Here is a 21,978-nt window from a genome sequence, read left to right on the forward strand (position 1 = left end):
CGGCCGCGTGACAGGCCGTAGGGGGCCCGTGGAGCGGCGGCGCGCGGATAACAACGCGCGCGCGGGGGCGGACAGGTGGGGTCCCCTTCTCTGGCCTTGCACGCAGCGGAAGTGGACCCATTGTGTGTCCGGTTTCCGTGGGGCCATCCGGGAAAACGAGCGACGCGCGATCGCGTCGTGTCCGCGCGCGCGGGGGGCCCCAATAAGAGTTGCGGAGCGTCGTGTGTACCCTCCACCGGTGTAGGTTCTCGTCATCGAGGCCGACTCGCGCGGCGGAATCATGGATTAGAGACTCCCAGCCGAGGTCAACCTGTCAACCAGGACGAGATCGCACCGTCATCGTCGACGAGAGTCAACGAGCCGCTGAACGGTCGACTGGATAAAGCGCGGGGTGATCAGGCGTCCCAATGCAGGGGTCCGTAACCTTTTGTTCATCGCATATTAGACACCTCGAGAATTATTTTCTTCGTGTTTGCATAATGTACTGTTCCGCGAATAATTTAATTTATTTTACTTTTATTTTCAGTCCTTTAGAATGTACGAGTGTTATAATTTAAAAGTATTGTACAATTCTTGATCATACATGGATTGTGAAGGAATTCAAAAATAATATGGAAGATAGACTTTCTTATATATATGACTCTTTTAACTCAATTTTACTATTCTGAATGTATTTATATTTGGTTTCGTGATTTTTAAATATTGTTGCGATGGAATTAAGAACTATAATATTATTATATATATTACATAAGTATATCAACGGTTTTTAAATAAAAACCTTGTTTTTTTCTAAAATATGTATAAAAATTTCATCTTGTCTATGGAAATGAAATATGATAAAAATGCGCGTGTAAAATCAATATTTTATAATGAATCAAGTTAATACATATGAGAAGGAACGTGAAATTCGATAGTAACAGTATATGTCAGCCTCTCATAACTTATGGTGCTAATAATGATCTTGAGATCTTTTCCCTTCCTTTCTTTACAAGACGTCCTTTCTTGTGTCTCCACAAAGAGCATTATACTTAAGAAATATCTTTTTCTCTTGAGACAGCAAGTAACGACGCTTCCGTGGAGTCTGAAATGTAGGGGAAGGTGGAAAGATAAAGGAACGTAATAAATCTCTCTCTTAGGGAGCGCTTGATAATATGTTTCTTCTTGATATTCTTTTTATATTCTTTTTATATTCTTTTTATATTCTTGATATTGTTTTATATATAATAACAATAACAGTTATTTGCAGGCAGATCTAGCCCTAATAATTCGCTTTTCTTGTAAGCATGCTATTAATGCTATTATGCAATAACTAGTGCAAAAGGAAGCTTTCAAGTAAGCATGACATTATGGCCACAAATATGAAATTTGCAACTAAAAAAATTAAATAAGTAATAAAAAATTGCTTAGGTATGTTGCAAGTGAAGAAATGCATGGGGAATGGATTCTGCTTTGATTGTGCTTTTATATTTAATAAAAATATAAGAACGTTTTTATAAGAAAATATGTTTATTGATAAGAAGTACTTCTTTCGGCTGTAGTTTTCTTTTTATTAAAATCTTTAAACTTTGCAGTTACATTTACTTATATCTACTTCTTTTTCCTCTACATTTGACAAAACCTGTCTTTTTCATTAGAGCCAAGAGAGGTAAAATATGATTTATTCAATATTAATTATTTTAAGAGAAGTTGCGTGAATATTATTTCATCAATGCACACATGCTCAAACATTTATGGAGAGCGTTATTTTTCAAAAGCTTTCCCACGCGTTTGTAATTATTACAATTTTATATTGTTAACGGCTTGATTAATATTATAATAATATTGTAATATTTATAACATTATATATAATACACATTTGTTACGTAAAGCGCATTATATAACACATGCAGGAAAATTTTCGCTGATATTTTTATTGCAGTTGCGAGCATATACTTTTTGCTTCATTTACATTACAAATTCACAAAGCACTGTAATCTGTCTCAGAATTTGAGATAGAATTTTATTTATAATTTTACGCGTTGTGTAATACAAAAAACACTCAAAGAATTAAAAAAAGATACGCACATATATATAAAATATATGCATATAAAAATCTATTAATATGCAAAGTATACAAAAGCATATAAAATTGTAGGGTTTCATTTTATCATTACACTCAATATAATAACAACAAATAATAATAATAATTATTATTAATAATAATCCCAACCAGCAGAGTAATGACAAAATGACGTTTAATGACGTCTAATAGACTAAAATAAACGTCGTTTTTTATGTCATCTTCTAACTTTATTCTGCTACCTGGAATATTAATAATGATAACAATAATAATTATTAGGACACGGAAGATGGCTCAAAGTAGAGCCGAAATGTGCAACTTATAACTTTGCATTGAATTATTAATCAAATATTACATAACGTTAACTCGCGCACAACCAACCGACTCTCAAAGCCCCCTTTTTTTTCTCGTTACTTTCAATATTATTTCAATGTTAATTTCAATATCGAAAGTCTTTAGTTAATTGTCCGGTTAATTATGCCCGAACGGGAGACCGAGCGCGCGCCCGAGCTCGTTTGAAAATGGCGGCGCTGGACCACGTGGTCGCCGACCACGGGAGTGCGTGCTCCGGATTCTTGTTGCGTGTGGAAGAAGCTCGATAATAGCGATATATAGCTCAAGTCAGCTGACACCCAGGATCCCCAGGATGCAATCGCCCGTCGCTCGCGGACTGTAATGAGATCGCTCCGTTATCGCGTGAGACAGTAAGGAGTCGCATTCGCGGAAAGAAGCGCGCGTTCTCTCCCCTCGCGCGACTCGCGAACCGAGGTGGGTACTGGAATTCCCGAGGACGATCCCGCGGCTCCGCTCCGCGACCGCATATCGATTCGCGACCGTGCTCAACGATCCTAAGCTTAATGACAGTCAATCGCCCGTTAAGGTGTTCCTCGAGAAAAACATATGTTCTCGACTCGCGAGCGTTCCACCGCGTTTTGAGGTTAAGAGAATATAATTTTTGCGCGAGGCGTTTGACAGGCAACGAGTTTCAATATTTTTGCATGTGTGTATGTGTGTGCACGGGATATCATCTCTTTTTATGTTTCAGTTGGGTGCGTGAGGAATTTGTGTAAATTTGAGTACTGGCCAGAGAGAGCAAGGGAGGCCCACCATGCCGCTCCATACAGGTAAATACGAACGTTACTTTTTGCGCTCTCATTTCGATTATTTTACGTACGAAAAGTTTTAATAAATGTGATTTGTGCCGTTCTATCGATTTTTTAAATTTCTAAATTAATATCGCCGTCTTGTTACATTATTTGCAGATATGTCTACGGCGCTCCACATACTGGAAAGCATGCAGGAACGGGTGGAGAAAAGTGGCGATGCTAAGCTGAAGGCGAACACGGCGAAGCATTTCAAGACATTGATTTCGTTGTTGGAGGATCCAATATTTCGCGGCATAATCATGATTCAAGACTCCTTGAACGACTTGAATACGCAATTGGTGCAACATCCGTCTATCTTGCCCGGAGACTTTGACATTAACCTCAGCGGGCAGCTGGAACTTTCTGTTCCAAGTACGCCTACGGTGCAGCCTCTCGGGCCAAACATGTATCAGGATCTGTACCAAGACAGCAGCGAGCTGGAAGATCAGAGAGTTCCAGTCGCTCCGTTACTACACAGCAGCAGCGAGGACACGAGTGCCCAGGTAGTTTTGTATTGTCTTTATACTTTGTGTGAGACATCAACAATGTACTTTTTATCGAAGGATCTGTCATTACTTTGTTACAGGTTACTAGTCCCAGTCTTGTCTCAGAAGTTATGGGGATGCCGCCTATAACTACCCCTACTTATGCAAAGGAGTTTAAGAAAGTCATCGAAGCTGCGGCGAAAGGACGGCAAATATTCACAGTGCAGGTAAATTTTTATAAGATGTAAAAATTTTTTTATGACTTTACAAAGGATCTATCTGTATTCTCTTAGGTTTCACATTTACTTTTCGTGCGGAGTAAAATTATGTTTTCAAGTATCCCACTGATCCAAGATGATTTTATGTTTTTCTAGCTGTATAAACCGGAAGGAACCAGCTTGGGATTCAGCGTGGTCGGACTTCGGAGCAAGGAGAAGAACGAGCTTGGCATATTCTTACAAGAGATACAACCAAACGGCATCGCGGGCTGGTGAGTCAATTTTTTTTTATCAACGTTTTCGCTGCATGCTTTCAAGATGTAGATAGGCTTGCAAATTTTAATGACCTTATACAATTAAATAGCGAAGTATTATTTTGATAATAGCAGCTATACGTTCCTTTTTTACCGATAGACTGGATTCGAAAATTGATAGACATTCTCGCTTTAGTGGTGTTAGCGACTTGGGTAAAAGGTTTTAGCTGATGTACATATGTACATATCAACAGTAAGGCAATCAGATAGTAAGTCTCGCCAAATGTCAAGACGCATTTGATCGTCAGTAAAAAGATTGTACCGCGATAAGGGGCCTGAAGCGGAAAATAGGGATGATCCGTGAGTGGGCGAGATATCGGGTGATCCAATAACTTCGCTTTACCGCAGTGCGGTTGAACCGACATTTCGCAGTAGAACTAAGGGCGGAAAATCTACTTCCTTTTTTTTTTAAGTCAAGAATATGTTCCATTATTGCACAATGCATTTTAGATCTCTACGTGCCTCCATTCCAGCGGAAAGTCCGAGCCGTCGTATCAATTATACAACTTTTTACCGTTACAACGTGCCGTTATCGAGTTTGCAAATCTCGGCGGAAATTCGCTGTTAATGCATGAACCCAGCGGCGAAACGCGATCCCCTTTTAGCCCGACGAGAGCGAAACGCGATTCCCTGATTGCTCCTGGGGAGAGAAAATGAGAGAGGGAGAAATAGAGAGGTAGAGAGGTAGAGAGAGCAGAAAGAGAGAATCAAAGCTCCACAGGCAGTCTAATCTACATCATCGTCGTAAACCGCATATTCGGGGCGAGCGAAACACGCGCGGACGTCGTCGTCGTCGTCGCGCAAACGCGTTCAAAGCGAGCGGAGCGACCGCAAGCTATCATTTCCGGATCACGCGTTTCACCCGCGGCACACCCTTGTGCACGGTCGTGTGCTGCGGTGCCGATCGTGCCATCCGTCACACGCATGCCCGTTACCCTCCATCCGGAAGCTTCGCCGCCACCGCCGTCGACGCCGCCGCCGTCGTCGTCGTCGTCGTCGTCGTCGTCGAGAAAACGCCGCCTTTGAAAAAGAGCCCTCCCACCCTGCGGCCGACCAGTCTTCGACGAACCTTCGTCGGCCGAAGGTCGCGGGGCGGATTCACCTACGCGCCTCTTATCACGCGGCGGACACGCACCCTCGTACGCACCCGCGCATCCACGCGCGTAATCACACGTATCCGCCCGCCCGCCCGCTCGCCTGCCTGCTCGCTCGTTCGTTCGCTCGCCCAGGTACGCGCGGAGTGTGGTGTGCCGCGCACGCGAGAGTGTGCCCTCCCTATTTTTCCATCCCCGTGAGTTTCTCGCGATTTTCGCAGTGCGCTCCCCGCGCGCGTCCCGCGTCAGCGCGCTCGCCGTCGTCCGGAAGCCTCTCGCCGACTTCTCCGTTTCGTCGAACGCTGACGACGGGGGTTGCCACCCCCTGATTAATCTGCGTTTCGCGGGGAAAGGAGGGTGGGAGGGAGGGGGGGGAGGAAGAGAGGGATACGCGTGTCGGGATCACGTTTCCTCGAGGCGACATGCGAACCCTCGCCGCGTTCGGCGCGCCGCGCCGCACTTTCACGCGATGCCCTCGTTAATCAACCTCGCGACGCGCCGCGTGCCCCTCGTCAAAGGGTTACCTTCGTGCGGGGGTTGTTACGCACGGGGAGGTGAGTGAACAATGGAACAATGCCGACGTCGTCCTGCGATAGCTCACGTGGTGCGTGCTCGTCTTCCGTGAGAAGCATTGCGGTGTACTTCGTATCGGCTTATCTGCATCATTTATGCGAAATTTGCTCACAGGGTCGATTTTTCGTTTTTTTTTTTCAAGTGATAAAGAGAAGAAGTGTGGAGAACAAATGAATTATTCGGCGAGTCGCGGTAAATTCGCGACGAAATATTATCTATCGATAAGTCACGTCGGAAGAGAAATATAATATGTGATCCACAGTTATATATGTAATATTATTCGATGGATCGCGAATGAAGGAAGTTGCCACGTCGCGGTCAATCGGCGGAACTGATTCGCTCGCCCTCGCATCGCGGATGTTTACGTGTTCGAGGACTTGGAATAAATTTCCTCAGTTTCCTCCACGTCAGCGTTACGCTCTCCTCGCGAAGCCGGGGTAGCATGCAAAACGAACGGTGGCGCAAAATTGCGTTTTTATCGACTCGCCGCGGCTCTACTCCGTAGAAGCCGAGAGACGCGGCGGCAAGCGCGCCCGTGGCCCGTACACGCCTCGTATAGGCGAAACTGGGTTAGATCGTCGGCGGGAGTAGGCCTCTCATCGATCCCGGATTTGAATTCAATGTGAAATTATTCTAGACCGCGATGCGGCCGCGTATTATTCATGCCCTGGGACTGGGACCCGTGGCCGCGGTGGCGCGCGGATGACGCCGCGCGTCGACGTCGACGCGCGAAATTAAACGACTCTCCCCTTGGTCCGGGACGAGAGACCGCGGGCGCAAACCTCTCCGGTCGCAAAATTCGTCGGCACGCGTGCCGGTGAAATTATTTCGCCGTCAACGTCGACCCGGGTACGCGTGATGGGGCCGCGCCGTTCATAAATTAATCCGTCCAGTAATATCACTCCCGCGTATGCATAGATTATGAAAAGTCACGACGAACATGGCAGCAGGATGACAATCTTAGCTTTACATTTTAATTGTGCAAGTTCTACAAATATCTTAATAATAATATTGAATCAATTACACCACCCTTAATGCCATTTCTATTACCACTTTTATTTTACTACTGTTTTTATTAATATTCTATTAGAACCTTTATATTCTCGTACATTGATTGCTGCTATTTCTACCCTTGCTTTATTTTTCCAGTAAATTTTTCATTTCAGTAATTGTTTAGTAATGATTTTTATGCGTTTTCTCTCGGACTCTAAATTGTTTATTTATCTGTTATATATATTTTTAAATATAACGTATAAACTATATAATATAAAAAAAAATGAATGCGAGGGCATGAAGTATAGAGCGTAAGTAATTTGTCGAATCGATGGTTGGCCTATATCCCTATATAAAGCAAGCACACCAGTTTTGACGTCGCGCTAAATAATACCGTGAAAGAGAAACAAAATTGGGCAGCAAAAGTATAAAAAAAGCATTCTAATTACTAGTTAAATGACGATGTGAAAGTTCCAAGGTTGATAAATTAATATTAAAGAAATTTCCTGGCATAGAATTAAAGTTTTTTTATTCGTACCATGAAAAAAGGATTATAAATTGTTGAATTGATTATGAAAATGCCACGAGCTTCCATAAACAGTTTCAGCGTCGAAGAATATCGATAATTAAATTTCACGAATAAATTAATAATATTTTAATCAGTCGTTTCAGATACTATCTTCATCATCAAGTTTTATCTCTTATAATATCGAATTCGGGATAATCGGCCGCACAATTTATGCGTCATAAATAATTATGCGTCGGTAAACTGTCATAAATTTTCATTGTGATTCGCGCACGGCGGTGTATGTTTGTTCGAAATATTTCGAAGTTTTTTTTTTAGGCGCAGGGACGAGTGAAATTTATCTCCCGAACTTTTACGCGGTCAATGATCATCACGGCAAAAATCCGAAGCTCGTTAGTTATACTATCGACGCGCGTCCAACGAAATGTGCAGTATTATACGCGTAGCTCTAACAAAAGCTCGGTGCAGTTAATGCGTCGCGACGCATCGCCGCGTTGTGTACGTTAACGAATTTATCGCGCGCGAGAGAAAGTCCAGAGTGAATTATTAGCCAGTTATACTGCGTTCGGTTTTTTTTTTCAGCAACAATGTATAAATATTTCGAGTGAGTATGGTATACTCACTCGAAACTTTATAAAAGCAGCGATATTAAAACGCGCTTTTATTGTATGTCAGATTTTGTAGAATAAACTTTATTTGATGGATATTACTATTTTAATGTAATATTTATTTGGATATAATTTTAATCTCTCTTTAAAAATTTCTCTTTATCTGCGATATTGTTTAAGATAATATAATATAGAAGTTTATATCGAACAATTTTGCTGAGAACAAAATGTTTGAAATTTCACTATTAATATCTCGACGTTTGTCAAATAGTATATTGGATGTGGGATTTTATCGGTAGTGCACCAAAATTGATACGAGATTGTTTTCCTCAAGAAAAAATGCGCCAGAGGATATTGAACGGGCAAAGGCCCCTCTTTGTAATACACTTTCCTGTAAATAAGTGATTTTTATATCGGCACTTTTTTCTTTTTCGTTATTTTCATAAAGGAAACGATTTACCGGCACGTCTTGCGAAAATTCAGGGAAAAATACATTAAAACACCGAAAAAAGTCGTCATGTTCGGAATTAAATCACGAATAATTGACGCTTTTGAGGAAACTTCTCGCTTTCGACCTGTCTGCCATTTGCATCTCAAAAGACAAAGCGGGAATTATTTTAGATCGGATTTTTAGAGGCTCGATGTTTTCGTACGCCTTTTCGCACTCTCGCTGTTCGCGCGAAATGTATCTCAAACGCTGTCAAATCCAAGCACAATTAAATTATTGTTAGATCGCGGTCGTTGTTTTATGGCAGCGTAATCGTTACGTTCTAAAACAAACGTTTCGTAAGAGGGTCAATATCGTTAACCAGGCGTTGTGCGTTATATAGTTGCAACAATGGAGATCAGTATCCCCGATAGTTTGCACTTCGCAGTCGACCCGGCCGCCACCGCCGCCGCCGCCGCTGCCGTCACGTTTTGTGCTTTGTTCGTTCGATAAAGGCGAGACAAATTTCATCACCGAATCAAACAATGTTCGAATGTATGAATAAAACTTTGCATTCTGATTGCAGATAACATAAAACATTTACAATGCAGCGAATTTAACGTAAATGATTGAAAATGGTTTTCGCAGCATGTATTTTAGGTAACATCGATGTTTCTTTACGGCTGATATAACGGGGAGTTTTTAATTTACGTTTTTATCGCGAAAAATAGCAACAGAGTTTCGAGCTCCTAAGGAATTTGATAAGGTTTGCATTTTCAAGCGGGCCCGTAATGGCTGATGTTAAAGAGCTGCAGACAAACTCAAGTTATAAGCTGATTTGAAAGCGTAACTTTTGCGAGAAGAGAAATTGCTGATTAACCCTTTCGCCGCGTGCATTTTTTAACTATTACAACGTGTACTTCTCGCGGGCGGTACGGCGGTAATGCGACTCTCGTCGAAAGCGGAGCAATTTAAAAGCTGCACCACTTGATGCCGTACGTTTTGTTGTGCTGTATACTCGGTTTTTTTCTATATGCATTTAAAAGCGTAGCTGTTTAATATCTTCGCTGAGGATATTTAAGCCGCGCGTGTCCGTGTTAAATTCTAATTAGGGCTGGCGATTTCTGGCATGTTGGTCTTCATTAAAGCAAAGCAATATACATTACTATAATTAAAGCAGGACTTTATTAACGTCGGATATTCTAAAAAGCAGTGAGAAATTTCGAAATTAATATTTGTGATAAAATTGTCCCATATATTTGGGTCCCATGTATTTTGGTTATTTAAACATTATATTTCGGTAAGCTTGTTTTGTAATATAGACAGATTGATCAAAAAATTCTTGCTCAAGCTTCGTTCAATTAATAAGATATCAGCGTAGTCAATAGCTTTTGAAACGATGAACAATTAAAGATTAAAAGCTTCTCGTGATCTACATTTCTAAAGATTGCTGATATTTAATTCAGTTAAATTCAATAGGATTTAAAAATAGCTTATATAGAGGACGTAAACGCAAATTTTAGAATTTTCTGCATAGTTCCGTTGTATCAGAGAATGTATCAATTACATCACCAGAAAGCAACAGCAGCTTTTCGATAGCAAAAGCTTTTCATTTACTTTTTTTCTCCCGTCAAACTTCGACGGTACTCTTACCAGCTAATCTCAAAGTCGGAAGATCGACGTTGTTTCGCGCGTTCAAGTGGAGCGAGGCTTTTTTACAACTTCTCGCGACGTCGCTCTTTTACTGTAAACAAAGATCAATAACGTTACGGTATATGTAACGTCGCGGCGAGCGACGTTTTTATCACGGATGCCATGAAACGCCTCGTAAAGTGCCAACCTCGTTCTATTCTCGCTCCAGTTTAGTTATATCCTATTCTTGTACGTTAAACGAAAATTCATCCAGTTGTGCTCGGGCACGGCAGGATTGCGCGATGACGGTTAACGCGCGCTTCTTCCAACGCGGTCAACGCCATGGTAAGAAATTGATTAACCCGCTGCCCCCCGCACCGCAATGCTGTAATGATCCGGCGATTACAGGCATTGTGCGCGGAACGAGCTACGTTATCGTCGCAAACAATCGTTTAATAATTAAACCGGCAAAACTGCAGGCTGCTGTGCGCTTCTGTTTATTAGCTCTGAATCGCGCCCGCAGGGATGACTGATCCGCACAGTCATTTGGGGCTTAGCTCATGGATCCGCGCTCAATACACTGCGGATATTTGCATACCGTTACACGTCATGTACATCCACATACACACGTTTTTGTCGCGTGAGTGTCAGTGCGATAAATATTTGAGGAAATAGCAAAATACAATCTAATTTGGGAAATAATTATTTAGAAAAAATGGAATAATAAGAACAAGACCCGTGTACATGTTTAATATAGAGCAGAATAGCGAAAGTTGATCTTTTATTTAACATTTTTTAATTAAGAAGATAGCTGAGTCGCCACGCTAGATGTTTTTAAGAGTTTTCAAAAGTCTCCAGCTGCAAGCAAATAATCATTTCCTTACAAACTTTTTATCAGTATCATATAGAATGATATTTTAATTCTCTACTTTGCTCAATTAGCGAACGCCCGACTGGATCGTGTATATAATTACAGAACTCATTAAATAAAGACACGAGATTGTGTTAAACTCTGTACAATTTAATAATCATCAGTATTGATTTCGAACAGTAGAGATTTCATGTATGCCAATTATGGCTTTTAGCGTTATCTCAATAATCTTAATTTAATCACAGTGCATAATTAGTTTCAAAATCCATCTGAAAATTTATTTCGCATTTTGCTCACGTATAACATTTTTCATATATCATTGTACTAATTATAACTTATTTTTAGACGATATGTGTAATTTGTCAGAGAACTCGAGGTAGAATTTCATTTATGATTTTACTCTAATTTGAAAAATATTAGAAGAGTGAAATACACTCACATGTATAAGTATATATTAAAATACACATGTCAAATATTAATTTATACACGTTTAAAATTATAAGTAGAATTCTAAAATCTAACGCGAATTATAGAATGTCTGAAACGGGCTTTAATCTAAGAAGCGCAAAGATATAATTATCATTTCTTTAAAAAATTAATATTAATTTTTTTATACTCGATGTACAGTCGCGAGAATATTAGCAGCAAAAATATTTAATAATGTGTACGTAACGTTCCACCGTTACGAGAATTACAAGTATATACGTGAATGACTCCGGGGCAGGCTTGGGATAAGCAGCTCGTAACTTGGATCAATATAAACTCCCTTTTGCTCTTTCGTGCACCCGCGGCACGAAAAAAAGCCCCTTTCAGTCGATGCAATCTTTCTTGTTCGCCGGAAAATATATTAACGAGTAATATCTATTGTCGAACGGCTGCTTCCTTCCTCTTTGTTCCCCCTTGACGTAAAAATTGGAATTTCTATAATAAAAGCGCGTAATTACATTGGCGCTTTGAAATAACGAAAAGTTATTCGTAGAATAAAAATCAGATCTCTCTCGTCAATATATCTCAAAAATGATTAATTATTATATAATTATCATCGTAATTGTATGTATTTAACGAGCTGCGAGAGAGATGTAAATAGAAAGACAGCTGCTATTTTTTTATCATTAATATTTATTTTTTAAGAAATATTAGTTTCTCAACTTTTTGGTTTTTAAACTAGCGCATAGAATTACGTTTAGAAGTAGAGTAATGTATGAAAAATAAGTACTATTTGCATTATTTTTATACATCGAAGAATTAAACGAATATTAGGCACAGGAAGGAAAATATATATTTCTCCATTATGTTTCCTTTTTCGCGACTATCAGATTAGCTCGTTAAGGATAAGCTCACGCGAAAGTAATGTGCAAGCACGTCGTTAACAGATACCTCGTACAAATTCTTGCGTTCTTCACTTGTTGCTCAATCGATCCTTGTGCACCATTATTGCCGGGACAAGCAAGTACTTACACTTACGTAACGCAGAATCGGCGATCACTCTCACAGCTAAGGTTTTACGACTGCGTGACAGAACATCTTAATGCCGCGCACGTAGTGCAGAGAGTTCTTTCTTTGTACGCGTGTGTTTCTATCTTCGATTTGACAATGACACTTTATTTCTCGCGTAACGGAGTTTATTATGACTTTTACGAGACTATCCATTTCCGATTCGAATAAAGGGAATAAAATTTAGCGACACTAACAATGTGCTAGATATTTGCGATGAAGATAACATTTATATTCTTTTTACCAATACCAAAAATTAATCGATTCTATGTAAATGCATGTCCGGGGAAAATTATAATTATATTCCAGGAAGAATTTTAGTTTGCTATTTTGCATTATGCTCTTTTATAAAGAATTATTAACCCGCGTTCCCAGTTGCCGCGTCCTGCACATGCATAAGTTATTACTGCATTTACGAAACATGCTCATAAATCATCCGTAAAACTTCGCTGGAGCAAATGAATTTCGGAATGAAAATGAATCTCGAAGCGTATGTTCTTAATGGAGTTCCTTGCGATAACTCGGTGTCGTTGCCTTTCCCGATATTTCCAATAATCATTATTTCGCCGAATCGCCGCATGTCCAATCGGAATGCGCTTAATTCTCGGGGATTGATTTATCGGGCTTGTGGCAACTGGAACATTTTTTTTTCCATGTATCCACGACATATTTTTCGACGCGATATATGCATGTGCAGTCAACGTTCTTGCTATTTTCATTACGGCCGTGACTTCCATCGCATTTGCGCCATCTATGTGTTTATGTTCTTTGCAAATGTTCCTTCTGACATGGCTATTTCGAGGGGAAACACGATTTTACCAAGTAAAATTAACTTGGATACCAAGAGATCGTTTTATGCGCCAAAGTTACGATTTTCTTTTATTACTATGCAAAGTTTGGATTAAAACGCAAAATTTAAGAAGGATTTGTTATGACAATATTTGCAAATTAGAAAAGACTCAAAATGTACGATTTGTTTGCAGTAGCTTTCAACAGCCTTTATATTTGAATATTACATGTTGGAAAAAAAATGAAAATAGTAAAATCCATACGCGCGCAACGCGGTTTGTTGATTTAAAATTAATAGGAGTACAAATAAGATCAATACGAGCCAAAAACAACGCTGGTATCATTCTTGTTATTCATGTAATCAGATTTTCAGATCGCCAACGTAAACAAATCTTTAGCTGATCGACTTGTTTGTGCCGTTTTAAAACTCCGAAAGCGCAACGCTGGCTTTTCTGTTTTCGATTTCGAAACTTGTCAGTCACGATTTGTAAAGTTGCATGTTAGGTATTTCGAGTCTTTTCTAACGTGCTTTTTTTTAACATTTTGCTAATTAATTCATCGTATCTTCGTATTTGCTTCTTACGGATCGACGGCGTTCGCATTATTTTTCACACGTTTCGGTTTACGGTAATCGCGACACTCCGCAGTTCCAATAATCTTTTTTTTTTTGCGACAGAAAATACGGGAGTCGACTCGCGCGTGTGTGAATCGAAACTTTTTTGAAAACGTTTTATCGCGTGCTCAAATAGACAAAATACACGTTACGATAGTCAAATGTGCCACGTGAGGAAAAAGCGGCTGTTCCTTTATTATGCATATTGCTCGGGGATAACGCGAGATCTACGTGTTCCTCGCTGCGGATGCTGTCTGCGAATCGTGAGAGGAAGGATCAGGCCTAACAGGAGTAGGAGTGCAGGTATGTTCGATCAGTTATTCAGCAAACTACGACCTCGTCATGCGGACGTGCGCGCGTTTTTTACGTTACAATTGTGGGAAAGTTTGTTTATTTTCTCATTGAAAATCGTAATAGGATGCAAAGTGTGGGACGTGCATCAGATAGTTTACATGTTAACGTTAAATGCCCGAAAATACTGACCAACATGTAGCACGTTCGTGTTCACCGAGCATATCGTCGGTTCACCGCGAGCGAAATTGCAATTTTGCGTGCATGTAAATACATCCAGTCCAACATTTATATTTTATATTTCCGCGCGTAATACGCCTCGAGGAGGGATCGTTAAATATCGTTAATCAATTTATAATACGGTTTCATATCGCTGGTGGAACAACAGTTTAATTATCCCGTAGGTATTATGTAATAAATAAGCTTAGCCGGACACCCGTGATGCATCGAATTTAAACTCGTCGAGTTTAACGCCCAAATTATATTACCGCGTATTGCATTAGCGGCGCCGACCTCGGTTAATAATTAATTTATTTGAAAAAGTCGTGACTATACGTTGGCGCGAACCTTTTTGCCCGCGAAAATCTTTTTTTAGTTTAGCGTTCGCTAATCTCGGTTGCGATTCCAATCTAAAATCTCTCATGACTTATGTAAACTTTTTTACACTAGTGAACACTGTTATACAGATCTTAAAATATCTTAAAATAATGACACGGAATATTTCGTAATTGAATCCGTAATTGAACGGAATCGGGATTGATCAATAACATTCTACAAATACACAAGGAGAAAGCGCAGAACGGCGAGTAGCTCGGGGAAGACATCAAACATTTCTCGCTTCCTCGAGTACGTCTTCCAGTAAGATATTCTCGCCCGAATCATCGCGGTGACTTTTAACAAACAGGTTAAATTCTATCATTCTTTCGACCGGGAATATGACGCTGCATAATTCAGCGGGCAAACAACGTTGTCCTCATCCCGTACAGGTAGCTTCGCCCCCGTTGCAACTTCGCGGGATCAGCCTTAAGGTGTAATCCGAGTGTCGCGGCGCGGCGTTGCGATTATCCGGCACCTTGCTTACATTTTTCAACGTAGTGCATATTCTCAGACGGCGGACGTCGCGGGCGCGCGCGACGTCTTTTTCCCTCGCGTCTATCTAATGCAATTTTAACGAGGTGCAAAGTCGGTCAGGTCCCGTCGCATACTCTCCGATGCTTGATGGCTCGTGTCGTTATACTTCGCTTCACCCCTTGTGGATCGATATTCGTACCCGTACACACACATGTACACACAAACACACCCCCACATACTCTTTCTCTGCTCGGACGTTGATCAATTTCTCGTGATATGAAAGAAATCAGCGTCTTCAAAAAGACTAGAAACGGTTATCAGTTTCTAGAGGAAGGTTTCAATTGCATGCAATTTAAACTTTCTTAAGTCCCGGTCAGAGTTCGGGCGTATTTTAAATATAATCACAGTGAAATGTAGAACGTGTTTGCACGAATCTGAGAGATGTTTAGGCGAATCGGTATGATTACTTAACGGATATTACTTGATTACATTTCCTTCCCTTTGATCGAGGTACTTTAGCCTTATAAAGAATCTCGTTAGTTAAAAGTTTAAGTCGAATAAACGATTGGAATTATACAGTAATGCAAAGTCGTGCTTTGAACGCGGCATATGGAGTATGGAGAGTGAAACGGAATATTTTTCATGGATTCGGAACGGACTTTACTTTTAGCAGAATTTCAACTCAAAGCATAATTAATTAAACGTTTAACGTTGAACGCGCAAAAATCCTCCCGAGGAATACTTATATCGCCAAATTGAATTCTTGTTCGGGGGAAAAATTGCTCCAATTTCCAACGAAGAATATCGCTGTATTCTACATGCGGGAAAATTCAATCACCTTATGCATTAAGGCATGCACTTAACGGTTAAATGATTAACGTACGTGAAGTCGAGATTAAAAGCGAAAGATGCGGGATTTCGCGCTGAGAGACCGAGAGAGATAGAGGGAGAGGGAGGGAGGGAGAGAGAAAAAAAGAACGAAGGAGAGAACGTGCAAGATCGTAGCACGCGAAATTCGACTTCTCCGACCGCATGAAATTGGAGTAATGGGAGAAGTTTAAAATCAGATCAGTCTCGCTCCATTACATTCCCTTTCTCGGTCGACATTTTCTGCCCCGTTGCTTGACCGAGCGATCAATCTCCCGTATTTGAGGAAAAATCGACCGCGATCGATCATACCGTGGAAGGCCGTGTATGTCATCGTTGTTTGGTCCTCGCGTACATCGAAATCGCTGGACCGTTCGAGAGCGTAATATCTGTACAGCGAGCGGCCGCTTCTATATACAATTATAGTCGGGCTGCGAGAACCCTCGATGCGGAGGATGAGCGCACGTGAACTGTGCTTTCATCCCGATTACGTTGCTCTGTGAACCGGCCTAGGGTCCCCATGTGTTACGTATCATCCTTTCGGCTTGTCGCGGCGATATAACGTACCTAGTAGCCTCCATAGTAGCAATCGAGATTCTTATCGATAAAGCGGGATTCCTAATCTAGATTAAATTGCTCCCGAATGAGATTAAAATAGATTTCTAGTACGTTTCATCTGCCTGATTCACCTTAATGACATAACATAAAATTTTACTTACGATTATGATTATTGAAGCAAATTGTGCGTATAATTTTACAATCAAAATTATATTATTCTATGAAATTAACAATTTTTTTGTATCGCTTATCGTCCTCGTTATTCGGGATATATTGCGTTTAGAATGACAATAGAAATTTTTATCTAGAAAAGTAGATTTTTATTTGTTTTATAAAAAAAGTGGAAACGTAAATTTAACGTGAATTTAATTTAACTTCTGTTATCATAACGAAAATGTTAATAGTTATTCTTTAATTATTACTTTCTTGATTAATTGCAATTTATAATTTGATGAGTTTCTTGTGTGTTGAATATATTACACTTTATATCGAATATATTACTCTTTCTAAGTTCCGTACTTTGCACGATGTTGGGAGGGTGATAATGAATTTCGTGTATGTTACACATCGCCCTCTAGTCAGGATGCTGTGATGAATTATGCAACATTTCGTATAGCGTTGGGAGCCATTATCGATATAGAGAGAATTTATCAATAGAAGAGATTAAAATGGTTTCTCTTAGATTGCGTTGTATGATTTTACGAAAATGAATCTCTCGAGAACAATTAATGTGCATGAATGATGAGTCAAGCGTTATGATGCTGCAACATAGTGCCCCGATATATGACGGGAGCTCGCGAAATAAAGACACGTTGACATTTGACACCAATTGAGATAAATAAATATTGTGTTGTTGATAAATTTCATCAGCGTAGTTTTAGAACAAATTAAATTTGAATCTAAAGGAGTATATACATTCGATTTATATATTTCAAAAAGTTTATATTGTACATGTAGATATGTGTATTTCGGAATTTTTATTTAACCGTAACTGACAATGACAAACGGACATTTTATCGTAATTTTTTTAGCTTGTTTATTTAATTGACTCGCAAATTTAATTTGCGAGTATAGATGCGAAGTTTTGATAAATGTTATAAGTAGAGTCGTATATACACACGTATGGCTGTACAATACTTTAATAATGTGCTCTAGACATTAGAGACGAAAATTCTGATATAAAAATGCTGGGCTCATAATAGTTATAAGAGTTATGCAATTAAAGTTGGCCTCGATATCACGTAAAGTTCGCGCGCTGTAATTACACTACGTGCCGATCTGTTATCGATTTTCACAGCTCAGGTGATTTTGCTTTCTTACATGCAGCTATTACATGCATTATATAGTCGTACACAGACAACAATCGATTGATACAAGCAAATAAATTACTAATAGCAAAATTATTAGATGCAAATTATTCAATAATCTGTTTCATGAATAAAAAATTAAAATGATTGATTAATTATGCCGCTTAAAAGATTAACTTAATAATTGATTAATTGTGCCATTTAAATCCTTTGTTCAGCATTTAATTTTTAAGAATAAAGTTTATCTCTGTTTTGAGATTAAAAAATAATATAATATTTATCATTATCATTTTTCTCTTTCAAATTTTTACGTCTCGAGAGGAATGAAATCGTGTGGTTTTAATGAATTAAGGAAAATAAATGAATCGCCACGTTTATTCTCGCAACGATTGAATTTCATTTTCCTGGTTATCAGAAAGTCACAAAAAATTATTTATTTATTAAATTTACATAATTTTATTCCTCTTAGAATGTAAAGATATAGGTTTCGGAGCACATAAAATATAGTTTCATAATACCGAAAGTAACAATAATAAATTAATATATATTCAACTAACTGTTTCGATTACATTAAGGTAAACTTTAATCTTTAAATAAACTTTAGATTTAAAGTCCGACGATAATTCGTTCGCTGGAATTAATTTGAACAGAATACTCGGTGCGAATTTATTTAATAAAGCTTTAGACGATTTGTAATTCGTGTCAGACTGCAGGATGGAATTCTATTTATGATTTTATATGCCGTGTTACACGAGAAACATTTGAAGAAGATATACGCACATGTAAAATATGTATCGAAATACATACATGTCAAAAAGAATGACGTATAAAATTGTTATAAATATAATTCTTTCTTGAAATCCGACGGGAATTATAAATCATCTAAAGTAGGCCCTTCAAGCCGTTATACATTCCGCAGTGATAATAAAGGTAGCCTTATTTGCGTGTGTCGTCTCATTATAGTCAAATATTATGCGCTCACGATGGACGTGGACGACATCGCGCGTATATATTTAATTTACATCTGGATAATGCAAATGCGAATGCCTTTTTTTTTATAATTGTTATATATTGGAAAACTCTCGAGTGTCTCTCATTGAAGGGATTACGCGAGAGTGTCAGCTTAATCTACGGAATCACGTTTTCTTTTTACCTTGGAAGTCGTTCTACACCTTGGCGTTTAAGCAGCATCGATCAATCTTTTATGCGGCTGAAAAAAAATGTACGCGATCGATAGTCCGATATAGCCTCTGCTTTTCTCGGGATATATACGCGCGTATTCCGCCACATGCATGTGCCAGAACTAGGACAACTCTCCGGGCGTAATATCGCTCTTTTATTGCGTAATTATCGACGCGACGACAGAACGAGGATTTTCCTCGCAACGAAGAAAAATTCCCTCGCGCCTTCGTGATTGCGTAAAGCTTGCATTTTCTCGCCTGGCTGGTGCAATTTGATAGCCGTGTACGGCTGGTAGAACACCATTGTATTCCACGGTGACAGTTTTCAGACCGGGAAACCGGATCCCACGAGTCGGACCGCCGTGAAATCGAGCCAACATTACCAGCTCGGACAAGAAATTGAGATAGAGGATAGAATTCTCCCGCTTTCAAATTTCTTCCCTCCGTTCCCGCAATTTTAAATTATCATAATTCCACGTATAACATTTCAAGACTAAACGAATTCGCATACTTTACGCGTGAATAATTGTAAGTTAGGTATACTTCCATATTTTAGCATAAGTATAATAAATTTTCGTAAAGTAGGAAGTAATTGTGGAAGATTCTCACTTAAAATAATTTTTTATTAATTTATGTAAATTTTCGTTTTGGGTCAAATCCGGCGAAATGTATGTTTCAAGCGGTAATAGGATTACTTGGTATAACGTTTGCCGTCGCAAAGCGTTACACTGTATAATCGTATCTCCGCTAACACAATTTCGGCAGCCACACGATAGAGCTCTTCAGCCATCTCTCCTCGTTAGATCGGGTTCTTATCGGGGGAAAATAATCCGGGAAGCTTATCGCGATCTCGAATCAGATGATATTCTCACCCGATAACCCTCTTCTCTATGTACTTTACGTAGAATCTGCACTTTGTAATATTGGCGCGTGCTGCTTTCGATGGGGATAATTTTGCGAGCGCGCAGAACTTGCTAGAACTGTGTGGTTGCGCGAAAAAGACAGCGCGGGGTGAGAGGTAGAGAAGGGGTTGGCGTCGGTGGCGGTGGCGGTGGCGGTAGATAGCCGAGAGTGGTAGGAGAGAGTGCGAGGTTGATGGTTTGAGAACATTGGAGTGGAGCAAAGTTGCTCGTATGGTTGCCTTGGTGAGGAGGTGGTGTATATCGATCTCAGACTCGCGCGGGAGCGGGGAAAATTATATTTGCAGTGCGAGAACGAGAAGAAGAAAGGGATTGCGAGTGAGGCTGTTCAGGAGGGAAGGGCTGAGGGCAGAGATTGGATGCACCGGATCCGATGGATCGTGCGGATAAAAGTGCACTCGCGGATTCGATTATCTAGATCGAATGTGCCCGTGAATCTTCCTGCGGCGATTAACTCGCTTCTGATCGAGGGCAGGACGGAGGAGGGGACAGTGAGGGGGAAAAAAGTTGTTTTGCTCCAGTTATCCGTTTCCTTTATCGTCGTAGAGATCCGTTGCTGAAAATGCAATCGAAAATCGGAGGTAAAACGGAGCGCTGTAACGTACGAACGTAACGCCGCGCCGATCGAAAATGGATTAACGCCGTGTTTCTCTCGTCAGTGATTTCCCACACGCACGCTCCGCGGCATCGAGTGATTAATAATTTCGTTGTAAACGCGCACACGTAACTATGAAATAAACCGAAATGTCGGATTGGAGACGCATGCTTGTGAGCAAATATTTGGCTATCCGCAAAGTCATCCATTAAGTAATTTAGTAGAATAAAGCGATTGTGGAGTTTGCGGAGGTCATCAAATTGAAAGTCGGAAAAGAATTAGTGTTACTTACAATTACATCACAAAAAAGGGTAATTTTTTTCTATGTTAACAAGTAAAATGAATTTTTCAAAATTAAAAATAAAGAAATTAATTAATTCTTGTTTGTTTAGATGTATGTAACATATCACAGAGACTTAATGTAAAGCGTGATGCTGTTGGAAAATATATTTACGTAATATAAATTTTGAATTTTAATCTGTTATATGGAATGTGTAAATGTATTATTTTTAAAAAACAAAACAAACTTGATTTTGCATGCATTATTATTATATTATCCTCAAAATAATGAACAAACATTAATGGGTGAATTGTTGAACAAGAGATCTAAAAAGATCCGACGTGACTGCCAAAGCGAATGAAATAAAAACAAACAAGCGTGCGCCGTTAACGACACAATTTTCCGCGCAAACGGAAAAGCAATTATCGGATTATTCGAAATTGCGCATCGCATTTCATTATTAATCAAGAGTAATTTTTGGGGTACACGGCACGTAGGAGGCCCTGGGATCGATAACACAATAGAGAAGTTTATTATTCAATGCAATTGCTTCAATCCAGTATGAATGAAATAGCGGGGCGCGTTATTTTGAAAACTTTGTACTTCGGCGTGATTACGTTGACACCCTTTCTCACTCCATTCACCATGTTCACCCCTCGCCAATGTGTTTCTCCCCCCCCTTCCCCCTTCTCTCTCTCTCTCGCTCATCAAACTTCCTTATCGCGAAGTTTCAAATTTCGAAACTGCGCGTGTACACAAGTGCGCGTACTCGCCTCTTGACTAAAGCGAACGGGCAGGTGGTAAAGGCAGCTCCATCAACAGAAATTAATGATTCACGTTCACGGATGTGAATCGCACGCCATGAACGTTTTCCCCCGCCCGCAAACAGTAACCTGTATATGCTTGGATTTTAAGAATTTCATGCCCCTCTCATTCTGTATGCGCGTTTCACTTTTTCATTTTGGCGGTTTTTACGCTCTTATGCCCAGCTCTTATCGTCTCATATTCCGCGAACGTGCATACGCGCGCGATATTTTCCAAGTAAAAGCGCGGCGAAGCTCGCGGTA

The 21,978-nt window shown here is 39.9% G+C and overlaps 1 protein-coding gene and 1 long non-coding RNA gene across 4 annotated transcripts in view; both read left to right on the forward strand.

Moving 5' to 3' along the window:
- The first annotated feature begins 147 nt into the window (after positions 1-147).
- LOC139773600 (multiple PDZ domain protein) overlaps positions 148-21,978 on the forward strand; it is a 94,499-nt gene continuing 72,668 nt past the window's right edge. Inside the window, exons 1-5 of one of the 3 annotated variants that reach the window (XM_071708156.1) lie at positions 148-415; positions 3,105-3,183; positions 3,322-3,707; positions 3,791-3,916; positions 4,064-4,179. In XM_071708156.1, coding sequence (XP_071564257.1) covers positions 3,168-3,183; positions 3,322-3,707; positions 3,791-3,916; positions 4,064-4,179 — 644 coding nt within the window. In that variant the 5' untranslated portion in view covers positions 148-415; positions 3,105-3,167. The other 2 variants (XM_071708154.1, XM_071708155.1) reach the window with 2 other exon arrangements.
- LOC139773601 (uncharacterized) overlaps positions 4,209-21,978 on the forward strand; it is a 33,928-nt gene continuing 16,158 nt past the window's right edge. The window contains exons 1-2 of the long non-coding RNA XR_011718378.1: positions 4,209-5,919; positions 13,905-14,144. This is a non-coding gene — a long non-coding RNA (uncharacterized lncRNA). The remainder of the gene's footprint in view (positions 5,920-13,904; positions 14,145-21,978) is intronic.

The sequence above is a fragment of the Temnothorax nylanderi genome, unplaced genomic scaffold (assembly GCF_030848795.1).
Source record: "Temnothorax nylanderi isolate EJ_2023f unplaced genomic scaffold, tnyl_v1.0 TNYL_tig0064_pilon, whole genome shotgun sequence".
In the NCBI taxonomy this organism is placed as follows: Eukaryota; Metazoa; Arthropoda; class Insecta; order Hymenoptera; family Formicidae; genus Temnothorax; species Temnothorax nylanderi.